The sequence below is a fragment of the Sceloporus undulatus genome, chromosome 4 (assembly GCF_019175285.1).
Source record: "Sceloporus undulatus isolate JIND9_A2432 ecotype Alabama chromosome 4, SceUnd_v1.1, whole genome shotgun sequence".
NCBI classification, from domain to species: Eukaryota; Metazoa; Chordata; class Lepidosauria; order Squamata; family Phrynosomatidae; genus Sceloporus; species Sceloporus undulatus.
In genome coordinates this window covers 44,751,444-44,774,946 of record NC_056525.1, presented here as the reverse complement: position 1 = coordinate 44,774,946, position 23,503 = coordinate 44,751,444, and the positions used below count along the sequence as shown (strand labels likewise).

General features: G+C 41.0%; 1 protein-coding gene across 1 annotated transcript in view; it reads right to left on the bottom strand.

Annotated features, from left to right (window-relative positions):
* PPFIA4 (PTPRF interacting protein alpha 4) overlaps window positions 1-23,503 on the bottom strand; it is a 188,462-nt gene that overhangs the window by 33,148 nt on the left and 131,811 nt on the right. The window contains 16 exon segments of the mRNA XM_042464276.1: window positions 775-837; window positions 2,681-2,881; window positions 5,539-5,620; window positions 10,244-10,337; window positions 12,012-12,178; window positions 13,609-13,742; window positions 19,149-19,184; window positions 19,396-19,421; window positions 19,424-19,486; window positions 19,489-19,534; window positions 19,536-19,572; window positions 19,574-19,631; window positions 21,006-21,044; window positions 21,047-21,090; window positions 21,092-21,146; window positions 21,149-21,203. Coding sequence (XP_042320210.1) covers window positions 775-837; window positions 2,681-2,881; window positions 5,539-5,620; window positions 10,244-10,337; window positions 12,012-12,178; window positions 13,609-13,742; window positions 19,149-19,184; window positions 19,396-19,421; window positions 19,424-19,486; window positions 19,489-19,534; window positions 19,536-19,572; window positions 19,574-19,631; window positions 21,006-21,044; window positions 21,047-21,090; window positions 21,092-21,146; window positions 21,149-21,203 — 1,200 coding nt within the window.

The following is a 23,503-nucleotide window of genomic DNA, read 5'->3' as shown; positions in this document are numbered from 1 at the left end:
AACAGTTCGGCAACGTTTTGGCCAATTATCCTCACTCGAGGCTTTTAAAAAGGCGACAAAAACCTTTCTCTTCTGGCAGGCCTTCCCCAATTGATAATGTCCAGAACCATTTGAATCCCCCTCCTTTTATTATTTTCTTTTTATTATTTTTCTTATTTGCGGTTTATTTTTGTTTTTAATTTTTGATGTATTGTTATGTGCTTTTTAACCATGTTTTACTGTTTAATTTTATAGTTGGGAGGGAGGGTTAGGATGGGGTCTTGTGGGGCTTGTTGTTTTTATTATTGTGTATTGTATGAACTTTGTTGTTACTCGCTTTGATCCTCAAAGCGGAAGAGGCGGGATATAAATAAATATTTATTATTGTTGTTGTTGTTGTTGTAAGTCCCTCCATGTGATAAGATTCTATGGCCTGTTACAGACTGCCAAAATAAAGCTGCTTCGGGTCTCTTTGGAGGTATGCTGTTTAAATGATGCATGCATCCTAAGAATCCGGAAGCTGCACCAAAGCTGCACTCCAGTGCTTAGGAATGGAGTGTGGCTTTGGCGCGACCTCCGGACTCTGCATCATTTAAATAGCGTACCTCCAAAGAGACCCGAAGCAGCTTTATTTTGGCAGTCTGTAACAGGCCTATGTTACAAAAACCATAAAGTGCAAGTATATTTGGTCAAAAGCCTTCTACTTTGATCAGGTGTATAATGATTTCTCTGTCAATTTTTGATGAGGATGAGGACAAGTTATGAAAACGAAAATATTACACGGGAAACACTTACCGTTTTGGTTGAAGTTGCCATTGTTTCCATTTCTTCGTGTGTGACCCATACATTTCCAGATGACTGGTCAGATAAAGGCATGGGAAGCAGGGAATATGAATCAGATGAAGGAAGGAATTATCAGTAAAACATTTCACTGTGACAATCATCTGGGCATAGTTTTCAGTGGCTCTAGCAACGAGAATGACATCATGAAAAGACATTCTCAGTCTGTACCAGTGATTCCCAAACTTTGATCATCCAGGCATTTTGGACTTCAACTTTCAGGACTCCTGGACTTTGGTTGTGGTGGCTGGGGGTTCTGGGAGTAGAAGTCCAAAATACCTGGGAGTTTGGGAATCTCCAATTTATATTATTAAAGAGCAATGCCTTTAATTCTAAATATACAGAGTTTCTAAAGGAAAAAAATTGTGGCATCTGAAATAAAGACGATTTTTGCTCTAAAGCAACCTGGATGGAAATGACTGAAGATATCATATTAAAAGCCCTACAACTTAGCCTATTTTCTTCATGCCAAACTTTTCAGTCTATTTTCTTCATGGTCAACTTTTCAGTTCACTTAATCTTTCTGCTTGTCTCATATTCCTGGGTTGCCTTGTTGTGGCCCTCCTCCTTCAGAAAAAAAAAAGGGGGGGGGAATATGCAAGTACCTGCTTTTCCATGTATCTGTGCCTGCTGACACTTCTCTAACAACTAGCAAGGAACTCAAAGGAAAGATATGACCGAACTGCTGGGAGAGCTATTTTAAAACTGGCTGCTAACAAAGATAATGGTAGGGGTAATGGGTAACACCTTTGAGCCATTTTACAAAACCATCTTGAAGGGCAGGCCACAGACCCCCAACTACAATTCAGCAAATAAACATGCTAATATAAATCAAGCAAAACCCCTAGCCCATTTTGGTGGTCTGGGGGCAGCCTAGCGGGCATGCTTTGGGTGGGGAAACATAATAGAGATCAGGGAAGAGTCTCTTTATTCAACGTTTAACTCACTTGATTGTTCCTACAAATGGTGGCAGCTTCGAATGGCCCAGCAATGGGACTCAGATGGCAGCATTCAGGTCCCAAGGTCAGCCCTTTTCTCTTTGGCCAAGCGTACCAGGGCCCATTGTTGCCCACCCAGAGCAAACCTATGAGCAAAGCAAGAAGCCATCGAAGAGGCAGGGCTATGACCTGGCAAGTTCCTCTGAGGCTTAGGGGAAGCTCTCGTGACAGGGGTGTGGAGAGGATAGGTGAATGTTAAGCCCCAGTGGCACTGCAGACTGTCCAGGGCAGTCCTCACTCCTTCACTGCGATCAGATTAAGATTATTAAAGATTAAAATTTGAGAGGAGGGTGGTCTTAGGAAAGGCAACACCTGCAGCTGAATCAGAAGAGCAACAGACTATCTGTCTCTCCAACACTATGACACATGTTAGTGGGAGGCATCTGTGTGTGTATGTGTGTGCATGTGTCAACAATGAAAAGGGTCAGGAATAATGTCTTGGAGAAGACAGTGTGTGGGCATTCCCAAACGCTGTGTGTGGTACAGTTTTAGCACAAACAGATGCTGTACTCCCAAATGGTTCCGAAAGTGCAAAGGAAAGAGAGTAATCCCAATTAAAAATCATTTTTGCAAATAACACAACTGTAGTAGGAGTGGAGCTTCATGTGATAAGCCTCTAAATTTACTTCGATCAGTTTTGGGCTTCACCTGAGGAATACAACTTTCCATATTTTCTGAGAGATACATGGAGAATGAAGTGCTGTACAGAACTCTGCTTTTGAGCTCAAACCTGCACTTGTGTGTTTCTTCAAAAATTTCTGGGTTTGGGTTCAGTTCTTCCTCATGAGTGTAGAGTACAAATTGCAGTCTTAACATTAAATAAGGCTGGAAAGACTAGTTTACTAATCACATGAAGTACTTACTGTCCTTGAGGTGGGTGGAGCTGATGGGCTTGTTAGCGACACCATTTCTTGAATTGCAAGGCGCAGTTTTAATCGGTGAAGTGCATTGCTAATACCAATCTCTCTTTGTATCTCTGTATCTGACAAGGCAGACATTATAGCACCACTCTTCACATTTGCTCTGCATGCTGCGACATACCAGGCAGGCATACCCACCCAAAGCTACAACATAAGAGGTCACAGATGAATTTGTGTTTACATCTCCAGACATGTTAGCTATAGTTTTGGATGAGAGACAAAATCCTTCAACTTTCTTAAACCAGATAGTTTAGATGCTCACAGACCTTTAGTTAAGTTGGGGAGAAATGAATACTGATATCTCCCTACCATGGTAGTAGCCCAGTAATGTATATGACATTGCTAGTTTAATAAATTAAAAACCTAATACAAAAAAGAAATGCAGTTTTATGACAAGAAAAAAAAAACACATCTTGCTATTTGCAGCTGTCTCCACTAGTCCAATGCAAGTAAAATGTTGAAACTGAAATGGACGAAACAAAAAGCATTTTCATCTAATTAGCTTCACACACACCATTCCTGCCATTTTTTCCTGCTTGAAAAACTAGATAAGACCATGTAGATAGATGCCCACCTATCCTTTCATGAATTAAAACAAATAACACTTTAAACCAAATTCAAACATCAAATCTAAATTTTAATCATACAAGAAGTACATTATTATCATGAATATTATTCAATAAGTATCCTATGTCAGCCATATCAAAACACATTCAACCTGTCTGTGACAGTAATGATCATACTTTTGGAAACCAGTCTATTATAAAATATTACCACTCTGCCCTTAAAAAACATAAAAGCATTTTGACAAAAACTCTCTGCAGTTCTTCCTAATTTGGTGTCATCTGCAAATATTTATGCCAAAATATAGACCCAAACATTATACACAGTCAGTGTGGCACTTCTGTCCACCACAGTGCTGTTTCTGTCCTTTTGTAAATGTCCACTTGAAAAAATAGTGGCAGTGGTCTTTTGTAAATGTCCATTGGAAAAAATAATGACAGTGGTGGCTCTTTGGGGTTTCCCTGATGGGGAGAACAGAGGGGATGGGTCCTTCTTTCAAGCTTTCTTGGCACAGATTAAGCTCCGTCAGTCTGAGAGCTTAGTCTATACTGCAAGAACTCGAGGAAAACTATGGCTGTGGTCTCTCTCCCACAGCTCTTTTAAGGGCTTCCCCACCACAGTGGAGAGAGGGTCAGGAGGAGCTGAAGAAAGCCCAATCCACTCTGCTCTCCCTGTGGTGGAGGCTGCTCTGTGGTGCTTCCCTGCTGGAGTGGGGGGATTAGAGGGGGTCAGGAAAAGGTGCAAAATCTCGTCTGCTCTCCCCACCACAAGAGTGGCTTTTTGACATTTCCCCGCCAGGGCAGGAAGAGTGGAAGGGGTCAGGAGATGCTGCAATATGTTCCAATCCACTCTGTCCTCTCTGCTGGAACAGTGGTTCTTTGGAACGTCTCCACTGGGGTAGGAAGATTACAGGGGAGTCAGGGATCTGATTTCTCTGGTTCTCAAGAGCTTTTTGGCACTTCCCTTCTAGGGCGGAGAAAATGGAGGAGGTCATGACTTTTTTAGATTCTCCATAGATGAACTAAGCTCTCACCCTGACCCCCTCTACACTTTCCGGCAGACTTTTGCAATGTCTGGGCAGGGAAATGGTGGTGGCCAGGGGAGGCTGGGCCCCAAAGGAGGCACTGATGATTTCACCTCATTGAAGAATGGATCCAAGGAGTCCTGTGCTGAATTCCAAAGTTTTACCTCAACTTATCCACAGGTCATATCAAAATGCCTAATTTGGGCCCCAAAGCATGCTCTTAACTTATATGTGAGGTCAATTTACATATAAGTATATATAGTAATCAGATTATTTCAGTAATACACATTAGAACTAAATGAAGAAATATAATGAAGAAATAGGTAAGTAATTGGAATCTTATTTGATAGTATAGATGGGAACTTGGGCAAGGGGCTATTATTTAACTCTTCACATAATACTGAGAAAATGCTGTTTTAAATATAAGAGTTGTGTCAGATGAAAGCAAGATGCGGCTTCCCTTTGCCAACTCCGCAAAATTACATGCAAAGACACACGCACACACATACACAAGAGAGTATAATATTATACTGTAATATAAGAGTATAATATTGTACTGTTGATATTTACCTCTAATGAAGTTAATTAAAAGATATATTTTATATGAATTGCACAGTACTAAAGAAACTGCAAGAACTTATTTCCATATTGTTTCATTCAGAAAACCTTGTCAGATAATATTACTTTTGAAAATTTAAAAGTTATGAAATGCTAATTCTGGACCACCAAATTGACCACTGGAGGCCAGAATGGAAGACTGCAGCTCTCCAAACTTCAGAGCATGCTTACCAGTGATTTAAGAAGGAAATAAACCAGAATCTGAGTTCCACTTTACTTCATTTTTTTAACAAAGGCATTCCCTGGACTTAAAACAGCACACAGAGATCCAAGTAGTGAAACTGTCACCACATCTGATAAACTGTGTGCAATCCCTGGCAGTTGCCCGTCCCTGACCTACTGGATACCAGCTGAAAGAAAGAAGGTAGTAGCATGAGCTTTCATAGACTAAGATCTACTTCCTTTGAAGCACCAAATGCATCTGAGAAAGTAGACTTTAGTCCACGAAAGCTCATGCTGCCAACTTCTTTCTTTCAGTTAGTCTCAAAGGTGCTACAATCTCTCTCTACATACCTATTCTACAGACTAACATGGCTATATCTTTGAATTCTACTAAACTGAAACTAAAAAACTGAAAGTTTTGAGACCGACTTACCTCCAGCCAGGAGACTACAGTTGGGCCATCCCATTGAGCAAAGGGGATGCCTTTTCTTCGAGCCTCTTCCAAAAGCTCATGTCTGGAAGAATAAGCAATAATACAATGATTTCTTTGTTAACAACGGATTCCACCAGTTTACAGCCAGTGCTACAGTGCTGATCCAAAGCCATTTGCATTAAATAAGAAAAAAGAAAATTAACTACATTTAAAAGATTTTTCTAGCAAGCGTATTCCACATCCACAGCATGGACAAAGGACACTGTGCTATAAATAACATTCTGGATTTAGTGCTCAGCAACTAATTTTTAACAAGAACCATATTGTGAATGGAGCAAGAATATGAGAGCAACAGTGGTGCCATCCATAATCTAAGATGTTCTTTAAAATCTTTTTCCATAATTTCCATAATTTAATTTAATTTTTAATCTAGTAGAATTCCATCATGGGAGAGCTGGATGTTTAAAGTAAACGAGTACAGAGAACTGGACAGAATCTTGTGTTTAGCTCAAAATCAGGACCGAAGAAAAAGGAAGGAGACATGAGGTAAGGTTTTGCGGAATTTAGAAAGAGAATGAGACAACAGACAAAATGCAAGATGTCAAATTAGACAATCATCAATTAGGCTCAGACCTAGACGACAGACTTGGAAGATAGACCTGGGTCCCAGAATCCAGTTGGGATGGAAACTTTCTTATTTGTTTATATAATTCCAATATGAAGACTCATGGACTGGAGGATGTATGGATTTTATTTTTATTCTTTGTAAAATTTAATAAAGAATATTATTAAAAACATTTAAAAAAATAAAATCTTTTTCAACATGTTTACCAACAGAGGTTTTGGCATATCCTTTGGGTGTCACATATTGCACTTGGGTGTCTAGTTCTTTCTTAGTTTGATACAAGTTATTGTTGTTATCCATCCTTAAGTAGATCTTGACCATGGCGATTCTGTGGATGAGACATCTCCAAGACTCCCTATGCACCACTGCTCTACTCAGGTCCTGCAAAGTCATACCTATGACCTCCTTTATAGAGTCCACCCATCTACCATGTGGCTTTCTTCTCTTTCTGCTTCCCTCCATCTTTTCTAGCATTATTATTTTTTCCAATGAGTCATGCCTTCTCATGAAGCGGCCAAAGTATGACAGCCACAGTCTAGTTATTTTGACTTCCAGAGAGATTTCTGGTTTGATATGCTCCATTTGTTTCACTTTTTGGCTGTCCATGGTAACCTCAGCACACTTCTCCAGCACCACATCTCAAATGTATTCATTCTCTTCGTATCCTGTCCATCTCTCAGATCCATATATAGTAATAGGGAATGCAATGGCTTGTACAGTGGAGCCTTGCCTTACACAGGTGATCCGGACCCCTCTCGCGTAAGGCAAATCTCGTGTTAAGCTCGAGCCCCATTCAATATAATGGGGCTTGCGCTTGCATTGGTACAGTGGGCGCGTGCTCCATTCATTTAATGGCGACGCAGCTTCTCCCCAAACAGGAAGCCATGTATGGAGTGTAAACAGGTGCGCACCATGATGGCGCCTGGGCAGTGGACTAGGGTTCTCTGCCGTGTGGATGCCGAACCCTAGTCCACATATAGATCGTCGTAAACTGCCGGTCTGTATGGGGCCTTAGTCTTCCTATGATTACTTGACTGCAGTCCCCACTCTGGTCAATATTTGATCCCAGGTACGAAAATTCTTTTACTATTTTTATTTCCTCACTGTCTAGGTTGAATCTGTGTAAATTCTCTGTGGCCATTATTTTTGTTTTCTTTATGTTCAACAATAAGCCTGCCTTTGCACTTTCCTCCTTGATCTTCCTTAGTAGCTGTGCCAAGTATATAATGTTTTCAGCTAGTAGTATGGTGTCATCTGCATGTATTAGATTGTTGAAATGCCTTCTTCCTATTTTCACTCTTCCTTCTTCTGTGCCCAATCCTACTTTTTGTATATGTTCTGCACACAGGTTGAATCGATAGGGTGAGAGAATGCAGCCTAGTGTGACCCCTTTGCCAATTGGGAACCATTTTGTTTCTCCGTGTTCTGTCCTGACAATGGCCTCCTGTCTTGAGTAAAGATTCCTCAGTAGGACTATCAGATGTATTGTCACTCCTATGTTTTTAAGGGTGTTCCATAGTCTTTTGTGATCTATGCAGTCAAAGGCCTTGCTATAGTCTATAAAGCACATTCTGATTTTCATTTGGAATTCCTTGGTGAGCTCCATTAGCCATCGTATGTTTGCAGTGTGGTACCCAGTGCCTCTTCCTTTCCTGAATCCTGCTTTACCTCTGGTATTTCTCTTTCCACGTATGGTTGGAGTCTATGTTGCAGAATTTTGAGCATGATTTTGCTTGTATGAGAGATTAGAGCCATGGTCCTATAATTGCGGCAGTCTTGTATCCCCTTTTGTGTGGATGGGGATGTATATTGATAATTTCCAATCTGTTGGCAATCATTTTGTTTTCCATATGTGTTTACATATGCTTGTTAGCACTGGTGTTGATTCTGTTACTTTGGATGGAAGCAACTGTTTTTATTGCCATGGAGCGTCCCAGCCCTTGGTTTGAATTTCCCTTTGATTTCCTGGATCTTAAGGAATAGATCTTATTCTTCTCTTTTTGTTGTTGTCCTCTATCTCTCTGCATTGATCGTTGTAGTTTTTTTCTTTATCTATTTGCATCATTTGTTGAACTGTAGCATTCATGATTCTGCGTTTGTTCCTGTCTCCCTTTTGTTTTGCTTTTTTTCTTTCTTTTACTGCTTGTAGCATTTTATCTGACATCCATGGTTTCTTCTCTTTCTTTTTGACTACTGTAAGTGTCTGTCTGCATTCTTCTTTTATAAGTCCCTTGCTTCTGACTATCGTTCTTCTGGTTCCCAGTCTATTGTGCATAGTAGTTCAAATCTGTTCTTTATATTGACAATAAATTATGCTAAAATATTGTTTAGATCATATGTTGGAATGATCACTGTTTTTGTTCTTTTCTTACTTTTATTTTTGAAATAAGTAATTTGTGATCTGTGCCACAGTCAGCACCTGGTCTAGTCTTGGCCACCCAAACGGTGCTTCTCCATCTTTTGCTTCTGATTATACAGTGTGCCCACGTTATACGTGGGCATGCTATACGCAGCTTTGAGCTTACGGGAAAAGCTGCGTAGAGCCATGAAGGAGTGCATGGGGCGCGCAGGGCGGCGCATCCCATTCGAATGAATGGTGCGTGTGCCACGTGCACGTGCCCCATTCACTTGAATGGGGCTCGAGCATATGCAATATTTGGCTTATGCGGGGGAGTCCGGAACCGATCCTCCACGTAAGCCAAGGGCGCACTGTATAATCTTTTTGGTTTTTGTGTTGTCCATCTGATGGTGTATATAGCCTTCGCTTTGGCTGTATGAAAAAGGTGTTTGCAATGAATAGATTGATGGCTTCACAGAAATCTATCTTCACAGAAATCTATCAGACACTCACCTGCTTCATTTCTTTTGCCTAATCTGAATCTGCCTACTGTTTTTGATTCCTCTTTGCTTCCAACATTGGCATTCCAGTCACCTTTGATTAGATAACATCCTGTGTTGATGTGTTGTCAATTTTTCCTGGACTCCTTTGTAAAATCTCACTATTTCTTCCTCTTTTGCATCTGTGGTTGGTGCATATACTTGAGTTATGGTAATTTTCATAGGCTTTCCATGGAGCCTTACTGAGATGATTCAGTCTGATTTGGCATTACATCCCTTTGCTGCTTTTGCCACATCTCTCCTTAGTATGAGTGCCACCCTGTTCCTTCATGTATTTCATTTCCTGAATAGAACACTGTGTAGTTGTCTGAGTCAAAGTGTACAAGTACAGCACTTAAAAGTAAAAAAAATCCATTATTTTTATTTCTTGGGAAGTTCCTCAAAGCCATTCTGGAAGAAGCCTGGCTTGGTCATCTGTAAAGTGATAAACGTACCCCTAAGAAATTCTATTATATAGAGAGGACATTACTGAAAAGGTAGAGAATGTGTAGTTTGGGGAATCCCTCTATGTCCTCCAAATATTCTATTCAAGTTAACCTTCCATTTGTATCTCTGTACAAGTATAATGATCCCTGGAGCTCTTCTGCAGCAGAGTTTCCTCAGTAGGAAGGGGAGTATGGTCTGAGTGTCACTTTTCCAAAATGTTTGGGACCAGAAGTGTCCTGGATTTTGGATTTTTGCAGATGTTGGAATATTTGCATATACATAATGAGGTATCTTTGAGATGGGACCCAAATCTAAACATGAATCATGCATGTTTTGTATATACCTTATACACATAGCCTGATTGTAATTTTATACATATTTTGATAATTTTGTGCATTAAATAAACTTTGTGTACACTAAAGCCTCAGAAAGCAAAGGTGTCACTATCTCAGTCACTGGACAATTTTGGATTTTGGACTTCAGGATAAGGGATACTCAGCCTGTACCAGATTTGATCTCCCAAAGATGTTACACAATTTACAACTGGAGGAAAGGAACTTGTCAATGTCTTATGGGTGGTTAGATCCAATAAACCTTGCTAGTGTTCCATATGAAATGAGGATTTTCCCTAGAATACTTCTCTGAATTCCCTACATTACAACCTGTAAAAATTCTGTGACCAGTGTAGCCAAATAAAATAAATACATAAATACAAATATATATATTTATAGGGAATCTTAAAGAAGATATGCTCACTTTTTTTTGAGCCGGCGATCTTTCTCTGCTTGAGCACCTAGCTTGCCAAGACCAAGAGAATCCTGTATGTTGATCTCTGAATCTGCTAATATAACTGGGAAACACAGCAAATAATTAAACAAGAGCTCCCTGGTCTAATGACTTACAAAGACTAAACCCATATAGAAGAAACCTTAAATCTGAAAATAACCCAAATTATCTAACCAGATTTTCAGACTTGTAACCATACTAAAACTTTGTCAGTATCCTCTGAATTCACAGTGACCCTTATGCAAATGCATATACAGTACAGTGGCGCCTCCGCATACGTGGTCTTTTTATAGGCGGCTTTGAGCATAGGCGCTCAAAGCCGCCGGCGCGCGCGGGGCGGAGCGTCCCATTCAATTGAATGGGCATGCGCACCCGTTGCGCCTTGCGCACCGCCGCGCACGAGCCCCATTGGAAACAGTGGAGCTCGAGCATAGGCGGACTTTTTTATACGCGGAGGGTACAGGTTCCACTGTACACTTGTAGATGTTACTGTGTATAATAGCAAATGTATCTGTAGCTGCATTTTGTTTTAAACAATGTGATTCAATGTGCATCTCATATTGGGAGAAAGGCAGGGTACAAAATGAATGCAGTCAACTACTGCTAACCTATACAGTTCACAGCCTTGTCATGTACCTCTTTCAAATGTCCCTTCATAGCTAAGCTTACTTTGTCCTTAAACCTGTTTCTCTTATCACAGCAACTTTTCTGTCTAATCTCAGATATACAAGAATCAAGAGCCAAGAATCACAACAGAAAAAAATGAGCTACTTTTTCTATTTCTGATACTTCAATTTAGGTGAACTAGCTGAATGAAGCAGCATGCTCATCAAATTCAACCTTTCACTGCTTCATCTGTTTCTATTTCTGTGCTTTCAACTATGTTGTTCACTATATTCCAAACTGTTTCCATCGATCATCAACTGTTCACTGATGATTCAGTGCTTTTCCCAACTTCTCATTTCAAATTCTTAAATTAAATCCTTCCTTCGAATTCAATTGAGTTGCTACAATTCCAATGATTTCCACATTGTTTAAGCAGTCTAAATTATTTTGGATTGCATTATTTGGTTTCAATGGACTTCTGTTACAACTCTGTGTTGACCTGCTTCTCATCTCCATTCTCCAAGCACCCTAATTCAACAATTCCTTTTTCGTCCCTTCCCCTTTGTTCTGTGTTATTTATAAAGAGCCTGCATGGGCCTTATGTAAACATGTTCAACAACTGTATCAAAACTCTTCAGAAAATGAGAAAAACAGATTTCACTGAAATCTTGAGTATCAATCTTATTGACTTCTACATTTTTTCAAAGATCAAAAAACTTATCACAGTATGAAAGGATCTTCTAGAGCAGGGGTAACCAGTCACCCTCCAGAAATTGTTGCAGTTCCCATCAGCCCTAAGATAGTTGTCAGAAATGCTAGAATTTGCATTGCAGCAACATCTGGAAGGTCAAGCTTTGCTTACTCCAGCTTTATAGAAAGGATAAATAATCTCTTTAAACCTAATATACAAATTCAATGTCAGACACATTCCAGTGATGGGTGAGGCCAAAAGCAAAAAAGTGGAAACAAAATTTTAGCTTACAACTCTTACTATCAGTAACTAAGATTTAGGAGAAGGTAACTGATATGTGATGGAGTTATGGGGAAGAGAATATGAACACCCGGGAAACCCATAAGGGCCAGATATCGCCCTATGACATGAGATTTGGAAGGAGAATAGAGCATCAGAGACCTTGCCCAGTAGCACCTTCTCTGCTCAGCTGGATCAAGCGGCCTTTTTCTTTTTTTCCAAATAAGCGTCCAATAGAAGATTTTATGCCTTTCCTCTTGGAGCCCTTGTGCAGAGAGTCCTGACTGCTATTACTGCTGCTGGGGTTACTTGCTTGGTCCTCCAAAGAACTAATGAAAAAGCAAGAGATTCACACTATCAGCATCTAAAAAGAACTGAAGGTAACATTCCCCCTCTGAAGTCAACCTTGCATCTGCCTTTTACCAAAATGTTCCAAGTAATTTTCACAGTGGAATATCCAATGGCCCTCTGTTTGGGGGAGAGAGAAAGAGACATTGCCAAGTTTGTGATAAACCACTGAGGAGAAGAAAGTGAAGGGGAAAGAGAGTTCCGTTTCAGTATAAGTTAATGAGATAAATCATTGTTATACACTGAAGTATCTGAAGTCAAAATTCCCAGTTTTACAAACTGTTCATCTGAACAATCATATTCTCTTATGCTTTTTTAAGCTGCCTATTTATCTTACCATGTTGTCAACATGAGAGGGGAAAATACTGTTAGACAACAGAGGGAGGTGAATACACAGTATATGGCAAACAGACAAAGTTTTACTGCACGCCAGCAGTGAGTATGACCCAATGCAAATACCCAACTGTCTCATATAGAGACCACCACACACACACACACACACACACACACACACACAATTTAAACTCTCTTCCTCTGCTCATAAATGATGATTCACATCAGTCAGCTAAGGAGCAAAGGACACATAATTTTCATCCCTATTATAGCATGCAGATTGGTGAGGTTTAAGGATCTTGATCTTCATCTCCACTGTAGTGTGCATGGGAAGGTTTAAACCTTGTCATCTGGTATATTACAATGGGGATTAAGATCATGTCAAATAAAAAGGCAGACCTATTGAAGTAGCACACACTAGGCTGAAGACTTTTGTAGGCCAGATTAGGCCTGCCAGCTTGAGTTTCCCTATTGATGGCATAGGAAGTGTCACTGGTCAGCAGCCATTAGATAAATATGCACCAGTATCTCAAACATATCATCATGTCTAGTAAGCAAAAAGCAAGAATTGCTATACTTCAGCACTTGCCCACCCACTTGATTAGAATCCATTTTATGGCTACATTTCCACACCAACTCCCATAATCTGACAGGCATTGCCCTTATCAGGTCTAACAATGCAATTGTGCACCATCAATATTTGCTGTACAAAAAAGAAATCAGATCCTCTTATAGGAGATTATGAAGAGTTACTGACATCCATAACCTGTTCACTTATATTGAAATATATGCACATCCAGGTTTCTAACAGCTTGTGCCAATTCATGTTCCAGTCCTCAGAGGGGGAGTCAAAATAAGCATTTAGCACATCCTCCAGAATGCTTCTGTAGCATTGTACACTATAGAACCTGGTTTTGTACTTCCCATTCCTCTGTACTGTGCTCCCAACTAAAATGGGAAAGTTTGGGGGGCACTATTGTGTAACATTTGATCCACCTTTTAGCTTATTGAAATGGAGTATATCTGCCACTTACAATAGGGAGAGCTCATTCTCTCATCCCTTGCCACACCCCTATACCTCTTGCCTTCCTCCTGACTTAGAGCAGGATGTCCAAGCTTCTCCAGACGCAGGGTCCTGGGTGAGGAAGGAGGAGAAGTCTCACATTTTATGGTAGTTTTATCTTCTCGACTTTCATCTCGACCAGCTGGTGACTGAACAGATAATGTGAGGTCAGAGTGCAGATCCCTGTTTGAACACCACCCTCCCATCTCTAGCACACACTCACCATTGGCATAGCTCACCTGCCAGTTCAATTAAAGGAGAAGGTGGAACAGGGTCACATGCATTCAGAGTGTCATGGAGGCTGCTGCTCACTGCATGCCCTAATCCAAAGGCCTGGATGACTGAGTGGCAATTACCAGTGTCATTTGGAGTGAAGTAGCCCTAATGGGAAGGAATGGAGCCCAATAACAGCAGGAAGGGGGAGACAGGTTGCAACCTGTCAGCAACACTTAACAATGAAGAGAGCAGCCTCTGCCAACTCAAGGCCAGTGCTCCAGCTTGAAGTTAACATATATCCAAAGCCATCTTTGAGTGTGACTGCTCAAACTCTACAGATCTCTGAAAGCAGGTAAGAGCTTGCATCATTTAGATGGAAATCTCATGTAATTCCATCTGGCATTGTCACTTCTAAAGTAGCTTCCCACTGTTATAAGGGCCATCCTTGAAGAACCCTTAAAATGTTCTCCACTCTCTGGGTTGGGGCCAAGCAATTTCCTGCCAATCAGTGCAATCCAAGCATTGATGGTGACCATGTGCCTTGCTTAAGCCTCCTTTTGCAAAAGCAATTGAAGGAGTGGATTTAAAGACCAATGCATGCATAGGTCAAGGCAAACAGAAGCTTAAGTGGTAATCATATTTTGTTCTCCCATAAAACATAGCCTTAGCTTTTCTGTCTTAGAAAAATATTATGATTCTTGTTAGTAGCAACATCATTTTTGTCAGGCTAAGCAAACACTGGGAAATCAATGAAAAATTGTTTTGGCTGCCCCTTTAACACATTCTCCTTAAATAAATAGAATCTGACACTGCAAACAGCATCCAAGCACAAGGAGCAAACATGCTTCCATAAAGGCCATAGGACATGTACACTTGAGGGAGAACAGCACTGCTGAAACAAGAATTGTGTCCAAACTCATTTAAACTGAGCAGATCACAGGCAGGCACTAAGGCTGAATACAAAGACAGGTAAAAGGAAAGAAGCAGGTGGAAACATGCAGGAAATGGTAGGGGTATATTGCACACTACCATAGCCAGCCAGACTGCAATTATGCTGTGAACTCTGGAGAGTGGATTTTGAAAGCAAAATGGGTAGCTGTTTTTCAAAAACCAGGTTGAAATTCTCTTTCCACCCACCCACCCCCCAAAAATATTGAAAATATTCAAGGGGAGAGGCTACTATTTCCTGGAGGCATCAGTAAACATTTGAAGAAATGGTTTTTTGTGGGGTTTTGGGCCTATGTGGCCATGTTCTAGAAGAGTTTATTCCTGACATTTCACCAGCATCTGTGGCTAGCCTCTTCAGAGAATGCTTGCCTGGAAAGGAGTTGGGTATATTTATACTGTGTGACCTGGGAAGGCAGGAGTGATTTGCATGTGTATTGTTCTGTTGCTAATGGCAGGCCTCAGGCGAAACATCAGGAATAAACTCTTCAAGAATATGGCCACATAGCCCGAAAAAACCACAAAAAAACTATGGATTCCAGCCATGAAAGCCTTCGACTTCCCATTTGAAGAAATTGATTTTGTTGGGAAGGGGAAGGAATAGTGTTACATGAGAATTTGAAGGTTTCCTTTCTTTTAAAAAATAATATAAAATAAAACAACAGGGAATGTTGTTCATAGTGGGAAATAAAGTGGGAAATAAATATTAGGATATAAATACTAGTGTTGTTCACAGTGGGAAATAAACTTCTCTGTGCAGCATTAATCCCACCCATATTTCGCAAAGGGTGGATCACAGCAATGCCCATACAGCACCACCTTCACTCTTATAGTCTAGCCTTCAGAAAATACAGTCAGGATGGATGCTGCACAGAGGGCTTTGTTGTCCTCTATGACCAGCATGAAGTATGCTTTTTGTAGAACTAAAAGAATAAAAGAAAGCCTAATCCTCCCATGTAACATTAAAGAAAGCTAGATTTAATTCCCCTTGAACATTTCCTTGAATTTTGCCATTCCCCAATCTTCAAGGGCTTTTCTTTTTTGCCCTCTCATGAATTGCCAAAGTAAAACATGGATGAAAGTAACTCTTTCTTTGAAGTCATATATATGTTCACAGACATTAATTTTGCAGATGCAAACATATCTACTCCTTACTTGCACCTATAGATCAAGCCTCAATCCCAGACAAATAGTGGGATCACTGGTTTTAAAAAAGGCCAAATATTTGGAAGAACCACTTACAAAAAAAAAAAAAAACAAAAAAAAAACCAACAACTCTGAAAAACAGGATACAGTGGACCTTTGTTATCTGCTGGGATTTGGTTCCAAGATCCCTCGTGTATAACAAAATCCGTGTATGCTCAAGTTCCATTAAATATAATGTCATAGCAAAATGGTGTCCCTTATAAAAAATGGGAAAACCAAAGTTTGACATTTGAAATTTATACTTTTTCTGAACATTTTCCAACCGTGGATGCTTGAATTCGTGTATAAAAATTCAGTGTATAAGAAGGGTCAACTGTATGTGTTTTTAACTGCCCATCCCACAACAGAATGCAGAAGGGCAGGAGATGTAGGAATAATCTACCTAGGTACTAAGAAGTGTGTAGGTCACAGAAGGAAATAGGAATATAAACCAACCCTCAAAATGTCAGGCAGTACAAAGTCTCTGTACTGACCAGGAATAGCATAAGTCAGGCATAGGAAGCCCTGCCTCAGATGTTCTTGGACAACTTCCAAAACGCATTACCACTTCTTATACTCGCAAGAGCTAGTAGCCCAATAACATCTGAAGGGCCAAGTTATGGAGCTGAGTGTTATCAGTACACTGATGACACCCAGATCTATTTCTCCATGTCTCGTTCATCGGCCTCGAATTCTAATGGCATTTCCTCTCTCAATGAATGTCTCCAAGCAGTAATGGGCTGGATGAGGAAAAACAGATTGAAACTGAATCCGGACAAGTCAGAGGTGCTCACGGTAGCTGCCCCAAAACCAAGAATTGGGTTGCAATCTCCAGTCCTGGATGGGGTCACACTCTCCTCTAGTGACTGTGTTTGCAGTCTGGGGGTGCTTCTTGACTCGTCGTTCCGGAAGATAAATCAGGTAAATGCGACAGTCAAGAGCGCCTGTTATCTGCTTCAGCTGATATGCAACTGCGGCCTTTTTTGGAAGTAAGAGATCTCGAGACCTTTGTACATGCGCTGGTAACCACACGTCTAGATTTCTGTAATGCGCTCTACATGGGGCTACCCTTGTGCTTGATTCGGAAACTGCAATTAGTGCAGAACATGGCGTCCAGAGTAGTGTCAGGAACATCGAGGAGGGACCATATTACTCCGGTATTAAAGTCCCTCCACTGGCTGCCTATTAGTTTCCGGGCCCAGTACAAGGTGTTGGTTATCACCTTTAAAACCCTAAATGGCTTGGGTCCAAACTATCTCAGGGACCACCTCCTCCCATATAATCCTCCCCACACACAGCCTCAAAGATCTAGGCTTTCGGCTACTCCCAGAGGGCTTTTTCTGTTGTCGCCCCCAGATTATAGAACGACCTGCCAGACGAGATCCATCAATTGACATCTTTAGACAGCTTTAAAAAGGCTGTCAAGACAGATCTCTTCCGGCAGGCCTTTCCGGAATAGATAACCTGAGCCTCAGGAACCTTATTGTTATTATGAGAGTCCCCAAGGTCCTCCCTGGAAATGCTACCATAGTTTACTGTTTTATTTGTTTTGTTCTGTTTTTGTCTTGTAATAATGTGTATGTTGTTTAATTTGTTGGTTTTAATTATAATTGATTTAATATTTTTTTAAGGGGGGAGAGAATTTTGATGTACAATGTATTGTATTTTATTGCCGTTAGCTGCCCCGATTGACTTCAAGGGGCGGGATATAAATAAATAATTATTATTATTATTAATATTAATATTAATATTATTACTTCTAATAAAGATACTAACAGTCAAAACAGTATCCTTTCATTTGATGCATTTTAGAATTCAAATTCATCTCTTGTTCCTCTGACCACTAAAGTTTGGAATCCTGAGCTAGAAAATACTCACACAACAGTTCCATCCTTAACCTGATATTATCCTATCAGGTGCCCATGACAATTATATAGTCACCTTATGCACACCCATTTTGTGGTCTGCCTGAAGGAACATGAGGCCCAATCTGACTGATGAGAAAACTAAGGACAACAAAGTGTCCATCTCTCACAAAAAGCACTGTTTGGCTGGCAATATCTTCTTGTCTATTAACCATTATTTGTGTTTGTCAGTCAGGTTTTAAATTCAAACTTGCCCTCCAGAATTTCATTCTCCTTATCTTTGCTCTTTCATCTCCTCATATCCTAGTTTTAAACATTTACACCTCTACTACATTATATTTTTATTTATTTTTATTCTGGGCACAAAAAAATTAGGACTTTTAACTTTATCTTCTTAGTAAAAAAACATGCAAACCTATTTCCAATGACGTGAGGCATACTGACCTTCATCCTAGATTGAAGACAGCTTTAAAAGTCCCCCCCAGAACAACCCTTTTGAAAATGTCTAAATATGTATGACCCAACAGTCAGAAGAAACAATGGCCTGTTACAGACAGCCAAAATAAAGCTGCTTCAAGTCACAGTAGAGGTATGGTGTTTCAATGATGCATGCGTCCTAAGAGTCCAGAAGCCACACCAAAGCCATGCTCCAGTCCTTAGGGCTGGAGGCATGGCTTTGGTGCGACTTCTGGACTCTTAGGACGCATGCATCATTGTTAACACCAAACTTCCACTGTGACTCGAAGCAGCTTATTTTGGCTGTCTGTAACAGGCCAATATGACTTTCCTATGCAATACCTTACTCAAAATTATCAGAATAATGTCTTTCACAGAAGAGGATAACTGGTAGACTACAACCTAGAGAACTTGATTTTACCCTAGCCTTAAGAATAGAGGGAAAAATAATAAGCTTGCCTCCTACCTATCTTCCTCATGGATTTTTTCCCTTTCTGTTGTAAGGAGAATTTGAATACTGCTTATACCAGGTATGAGGAAAGGGAAGCAGATACGTGAAAGCAATATCTTTCTGAAATATAACAAAGGTAAAGTCAAATTCCCTGGGTTGCAGAACCTACAGAAATGTTCTGGTGCTTTTAGAGATTGTAAACTTGTTGAGAATCCCTGTCTAACACAAATAAATATTTGCAATATGTGTTGCTACACTTCTGAAAATACAGAAGCGTTCAAGATTATGGCCAGCTCCACTATGTTAGTGTACTAGAATGCTTAACATCGTTATTGTAGGGTTAGCAAGAAAACAGTTAGCAACTGGATTACAGAAAAGAAACAAGAGCAACTCAAAAAAAAAAAAAGAAGGAAGAAGGAAGGAACTAACAAACTCACAAGTAACTTTCTCCGATGTTCCCTCAGGTCACTAGGCTGATAAAGATGAAACACAAAAGAACAGAATTACTTAAAATTAGGCAGAGGCCCATCGGTTAGTAGTGTAAAAGGTTTACTACAACTTAGATCAGCAGGAAGCTAAGAGAGGAAGCAAGGAGAGCACTTTAAAAAAGAGAGCAAGCATATAACTGAACATCCCACTCGTCTTTCTGGGAAATATATCATCCCTCCTCTCCTTCCTGCTTACAAGAGTCATGCTGCATATTCGATCAAGTCTTGAGCTGCGCTGCGAGAACTGAGCTTCGGAGTGGAGCGACCACTGACAGGAGGAGATGAGTGGCCAAGGACAAGGCAGTCAGGGAGGTGGGAATGGATGCTCTCTTCCGTGAGCTGTGTTAAATTAGGCCCCATGCTACCGTGGTGATCGGCTTTCCAACTGTTCAGCCCGCAGCTCAGTTGATTCCTTCTCTTCCTGGATCATTCAAGGAGAAAACACATTTAAATTCAGCTAAATCATAGAATCATAGAGTTGGAAGAGACCTCAAGAGCCATCTAGTCCAACCCCCTACCATGCAGGAGCACCAAATCAAGTAACCCTGACTGATACCATCTAACCTCTGTTTAAAAACCTGCAAAGGAGACTTCACTATGCTCCGAGGAAATGCTGGAATATATATGTTAACATCTTTTTAAGTCTATAGCATCATTTGTGATTCCTTCATGTTTGAACCACTTATGCAGAACAGATAAAGGCTTTCAAGGATTCTGGGTACAAATGACTCTGACCACAGACCCAACCTAGAACTGTGTCTCACACACCACCCAGAAGGCAACACTTCTCCCCATTTTTCTACTTCCCCTCTCCAGAGGCCACTCCAGACATACGGCATCGATTCTATTTCTAGGGGGTAAGTAGGCTGCTCCTTGCACACTCATGCTTTAAGCCATCCCCCCTTTTCTATATTTCTCATCAAACAGAAAACCAAAGTTGAATTTCATTACAAAATTAAACCAGATTCCTGATGCTTCTCAGCACAGACTTTAGGCACATCTTTAATAAAACCACCAAGCCTTCTGTGTTTGTGTTTATATTGTAAAAAGCTTAACTTGAGGATATCTGAGTGACAAATTGTGCAATGGGGTACCAAACACTACATGCACAAACACTAAGAGGTTGTAGTGGAGAAGTAAGGTAAGGTACTCATTGCTTATAATAAATATGGACATGAACACACTACGGTAGGAAATTTTCTCTTTGTACAATGTTGGTTCACCACATAAGGATAAGTCCTGAGTATACTAAATTGTGTTTAGAAATAGAATGGCATGGTTGGTGGTACATGGTACACTGAGGCAAATGACTTGGTCTACAAGTTACATCTTCCTCCTAGTTTGTACTTGTTTCCTCAACTTTTTAAATGGCCCAGAAAGAAAGCTAAAATGGTGCATATTTGTCCTTGATATACTGCTACATTTTTTTATTTCTATATTTCTTTTTTATTTCAAAACTTTTATGTACTTTCAGGTTGCCAGGTGAAACTAAAGATGAATGAATGAAAAGCTTGTATCATTTTCCATAAGAGTATATATGAAATGCTAAAGACCAGAACCCAGTATTCATCTTAGCTCTAAGATGTTGACTGAATCTCTCTCTCTCTCTCTCTCTCTCTCTCTCTCTCTCCTCTCTCTCTTTTCATTTTTTAAGTAATCTAATCCTGTGTAGGGCTACCTTATGCATTTCTTTGGGACTAACCATACAGATTTTTTAATTTGTTTAGTCATTTTTCAGTATGTGGACACTAAGAGGTTCAAGTCAAATATATAGAGTGTGCACGAAATAGATATACATTCCATACCTGATCTCCTCATTGATGGCATCCAACTGTTCCTGAAGCACATGGCAAGGGTCTGGGCATCAGAATGGCCACTAGGAGACAGCATCCAGGGAGCTAAAGACTGTTTCCTGATCATCCTCATCGACATCAGAGATTTCTGGTCACTGTCAAATGTGAGCTGTGGTGGCCAGAACCCACCTGGCTGGGCAAGCTCCCAGTCCTGAATATAACAAAAAGGATAAATGCAAGGCAATAACAGCCTTCCATACCAACAAAAGGAGTCAAATGGAGGAAGTAATTTGCATAACTGTAAACAAGACGAGAGAACCCTTAGCATCCATCCCCCTCACCAAACCAAACCTGAGGGACTATGCTGAAACCGAGCCTCATGGATCTGTGATCTGGTCTTCCGAAAGGAATGTCGGGTATGCAAGAGTAAGTCTGTGTCAGAAGATGCCAGTTCCCTATCAGCCATAAGCTACTGTTTCCTTTGCCTTATGAAATCTAGGCTTCACAAAGGGCTGAAACTTCCTTGATCCATAGGAAGTATATTTTTGTTTTTGCTAATGTAATTTAAATTTTCTGGACTTTAAATACTTTGTTTCCCAGTACCACATGGCCAGAAGGAGGAGTGCATAGATATCTTCATACTCAGAACAACAACAACAACAATGCAGGCTTGTGACTAAGATGTCAATTTTTTCTCCTGTGCTATTGACTATTTATATTATATTATAGTTTATTTCTATAATGCTGTAAATGTACACAGCATTGTACATACAGATTCAATGAATAAAAACAATAAAAATATTTTTTTAACACCTTTGTCTGATGGAGAAGCCAGTGGTGCTTTGAACGCTTGCAACATATATTTTAGGTTGGCCCAACAAAGGTATCACTGTTTTGTGGATTTGGGATGTTATTGTACTTTTCTACATGACCAACATTGCTACCCCTGGATATGAATCTAGACCTGGCTACTTTGTTGTTGTTGTGTGCCTTCAAGTCATATACAACTTATGGCAAACCTATGGGGTTTTTTGGACTATGTGGCCATGTTCTAGAAGATTTTCTTCCTGGCGTTTCACCAGCATCTGTGGCTAGCATCTTCAGAGAATGCTTGCCTGGAAAAGGTTGGTATATATATACTGTGTGAGGGAATGCAGGAGTGATTTGCATGTGTATTGTTCTGTACTGATGGCAGGCCTCAGGCGGGGAAGCAATGCAAAGAGATTAGAGTCTGCTAATTGGTGATCATATCTGCTGGGAAAGCCCCTGACTCTGAGTGGTTTCCCATTTGCTTGCTGAGTCTTTATTTTGCTATTCCTCGTGGATTCAATGGCTTCCACAAACACTGGATAATTTCAACCGGAAAGAAGAACCCTTAACGTGAACAAAATTGGGCTACCTGAGAAATAGCAAAATGCAGACTGCCATCCTTTGGCCTGCGAGGAGTTGACCAGGCAGACCCAGCTCCATCAGGGCTAGCCTGGAAGAAGAGACTCCTCCCTCTATAACTGTCATCCTCCGGCCTGCGAGGGAGTTGACCAGGCAGGCCCAGCTCCATCAGGGCTAGCCTGCAAGAAGAGACTCCTCCCTCTGAACTGCCATCCTCCAGCCTGCGAGGGAGTTGACCAGGCAGGCCAGCTCCATCAGGGCTAGCCTGCAAGAAGAGACTCCTCCCTCCGTAACCCATCCTCCAGCCTGCGAGGGAGTTGACCAGGCAGGCCCAGCTCCATCAGGCAGCCTGGAAGAAGAGACTCCTCCCTCCATAACTGCCATCCTCGCCTGCGAGGGAGTTGACCAGGCAGGCCCAGCTCCACAGAGCTAGCCTGGAAGAAGAGACCCTCCCTCCGTAACTGCCATCCCCAGCCTCAAGGGAGTTGACCAGCAGGCCAGCTCCATCAGAGCTAGCCTGGAAGAAGAGACCCCTCCCTCCATAACTGCCATCCTCGCCTGCGAGGGAGTTGACCAGGCAGGCCCAGCTCCATCAGGGTAGCCTGGAAGAAGAGACTCCTCCCTCCTAACTGTCATCTTCCGGCCTATGAGGGAGTTGACCAGGCAGGCCCAGCTCCACCAGGGCTAGCCTGAAGAAGAGCCCTCCCTCCAGTCCATCTGCCTTGGTCCAGGCTCAGAGGGAGAGAAGAATGCTGGACCTGATCCCCTCCCCCCCTCACCATTCCCTTCTCCTTTTGTGTCATGTCTTTTTAGATTGTAAGCCTGAGGGCAGGGAACCGTCTATTATCCCCTGTGTTGTAAGCCGCCTGGATTCCCAGTGATTGGGCGGCATATAAATAAATCCTATTATTATTATTAAATCATTCCAAAAATATATTGACTGCCTTGAATTCTAGTACAGAAGAAAGGCAGGCTATAAACAAACTAAAATAAATAGATTCTTGAAGCTTCCCCAAGACATTTGACAGCTGCCAATAACTTTTCATTCCACCTGTTGTTAATGTCTTGAATGGATGGAAATGAAGAATGATACAGGTTCAGTGACATGAAACTTTGTAAAAT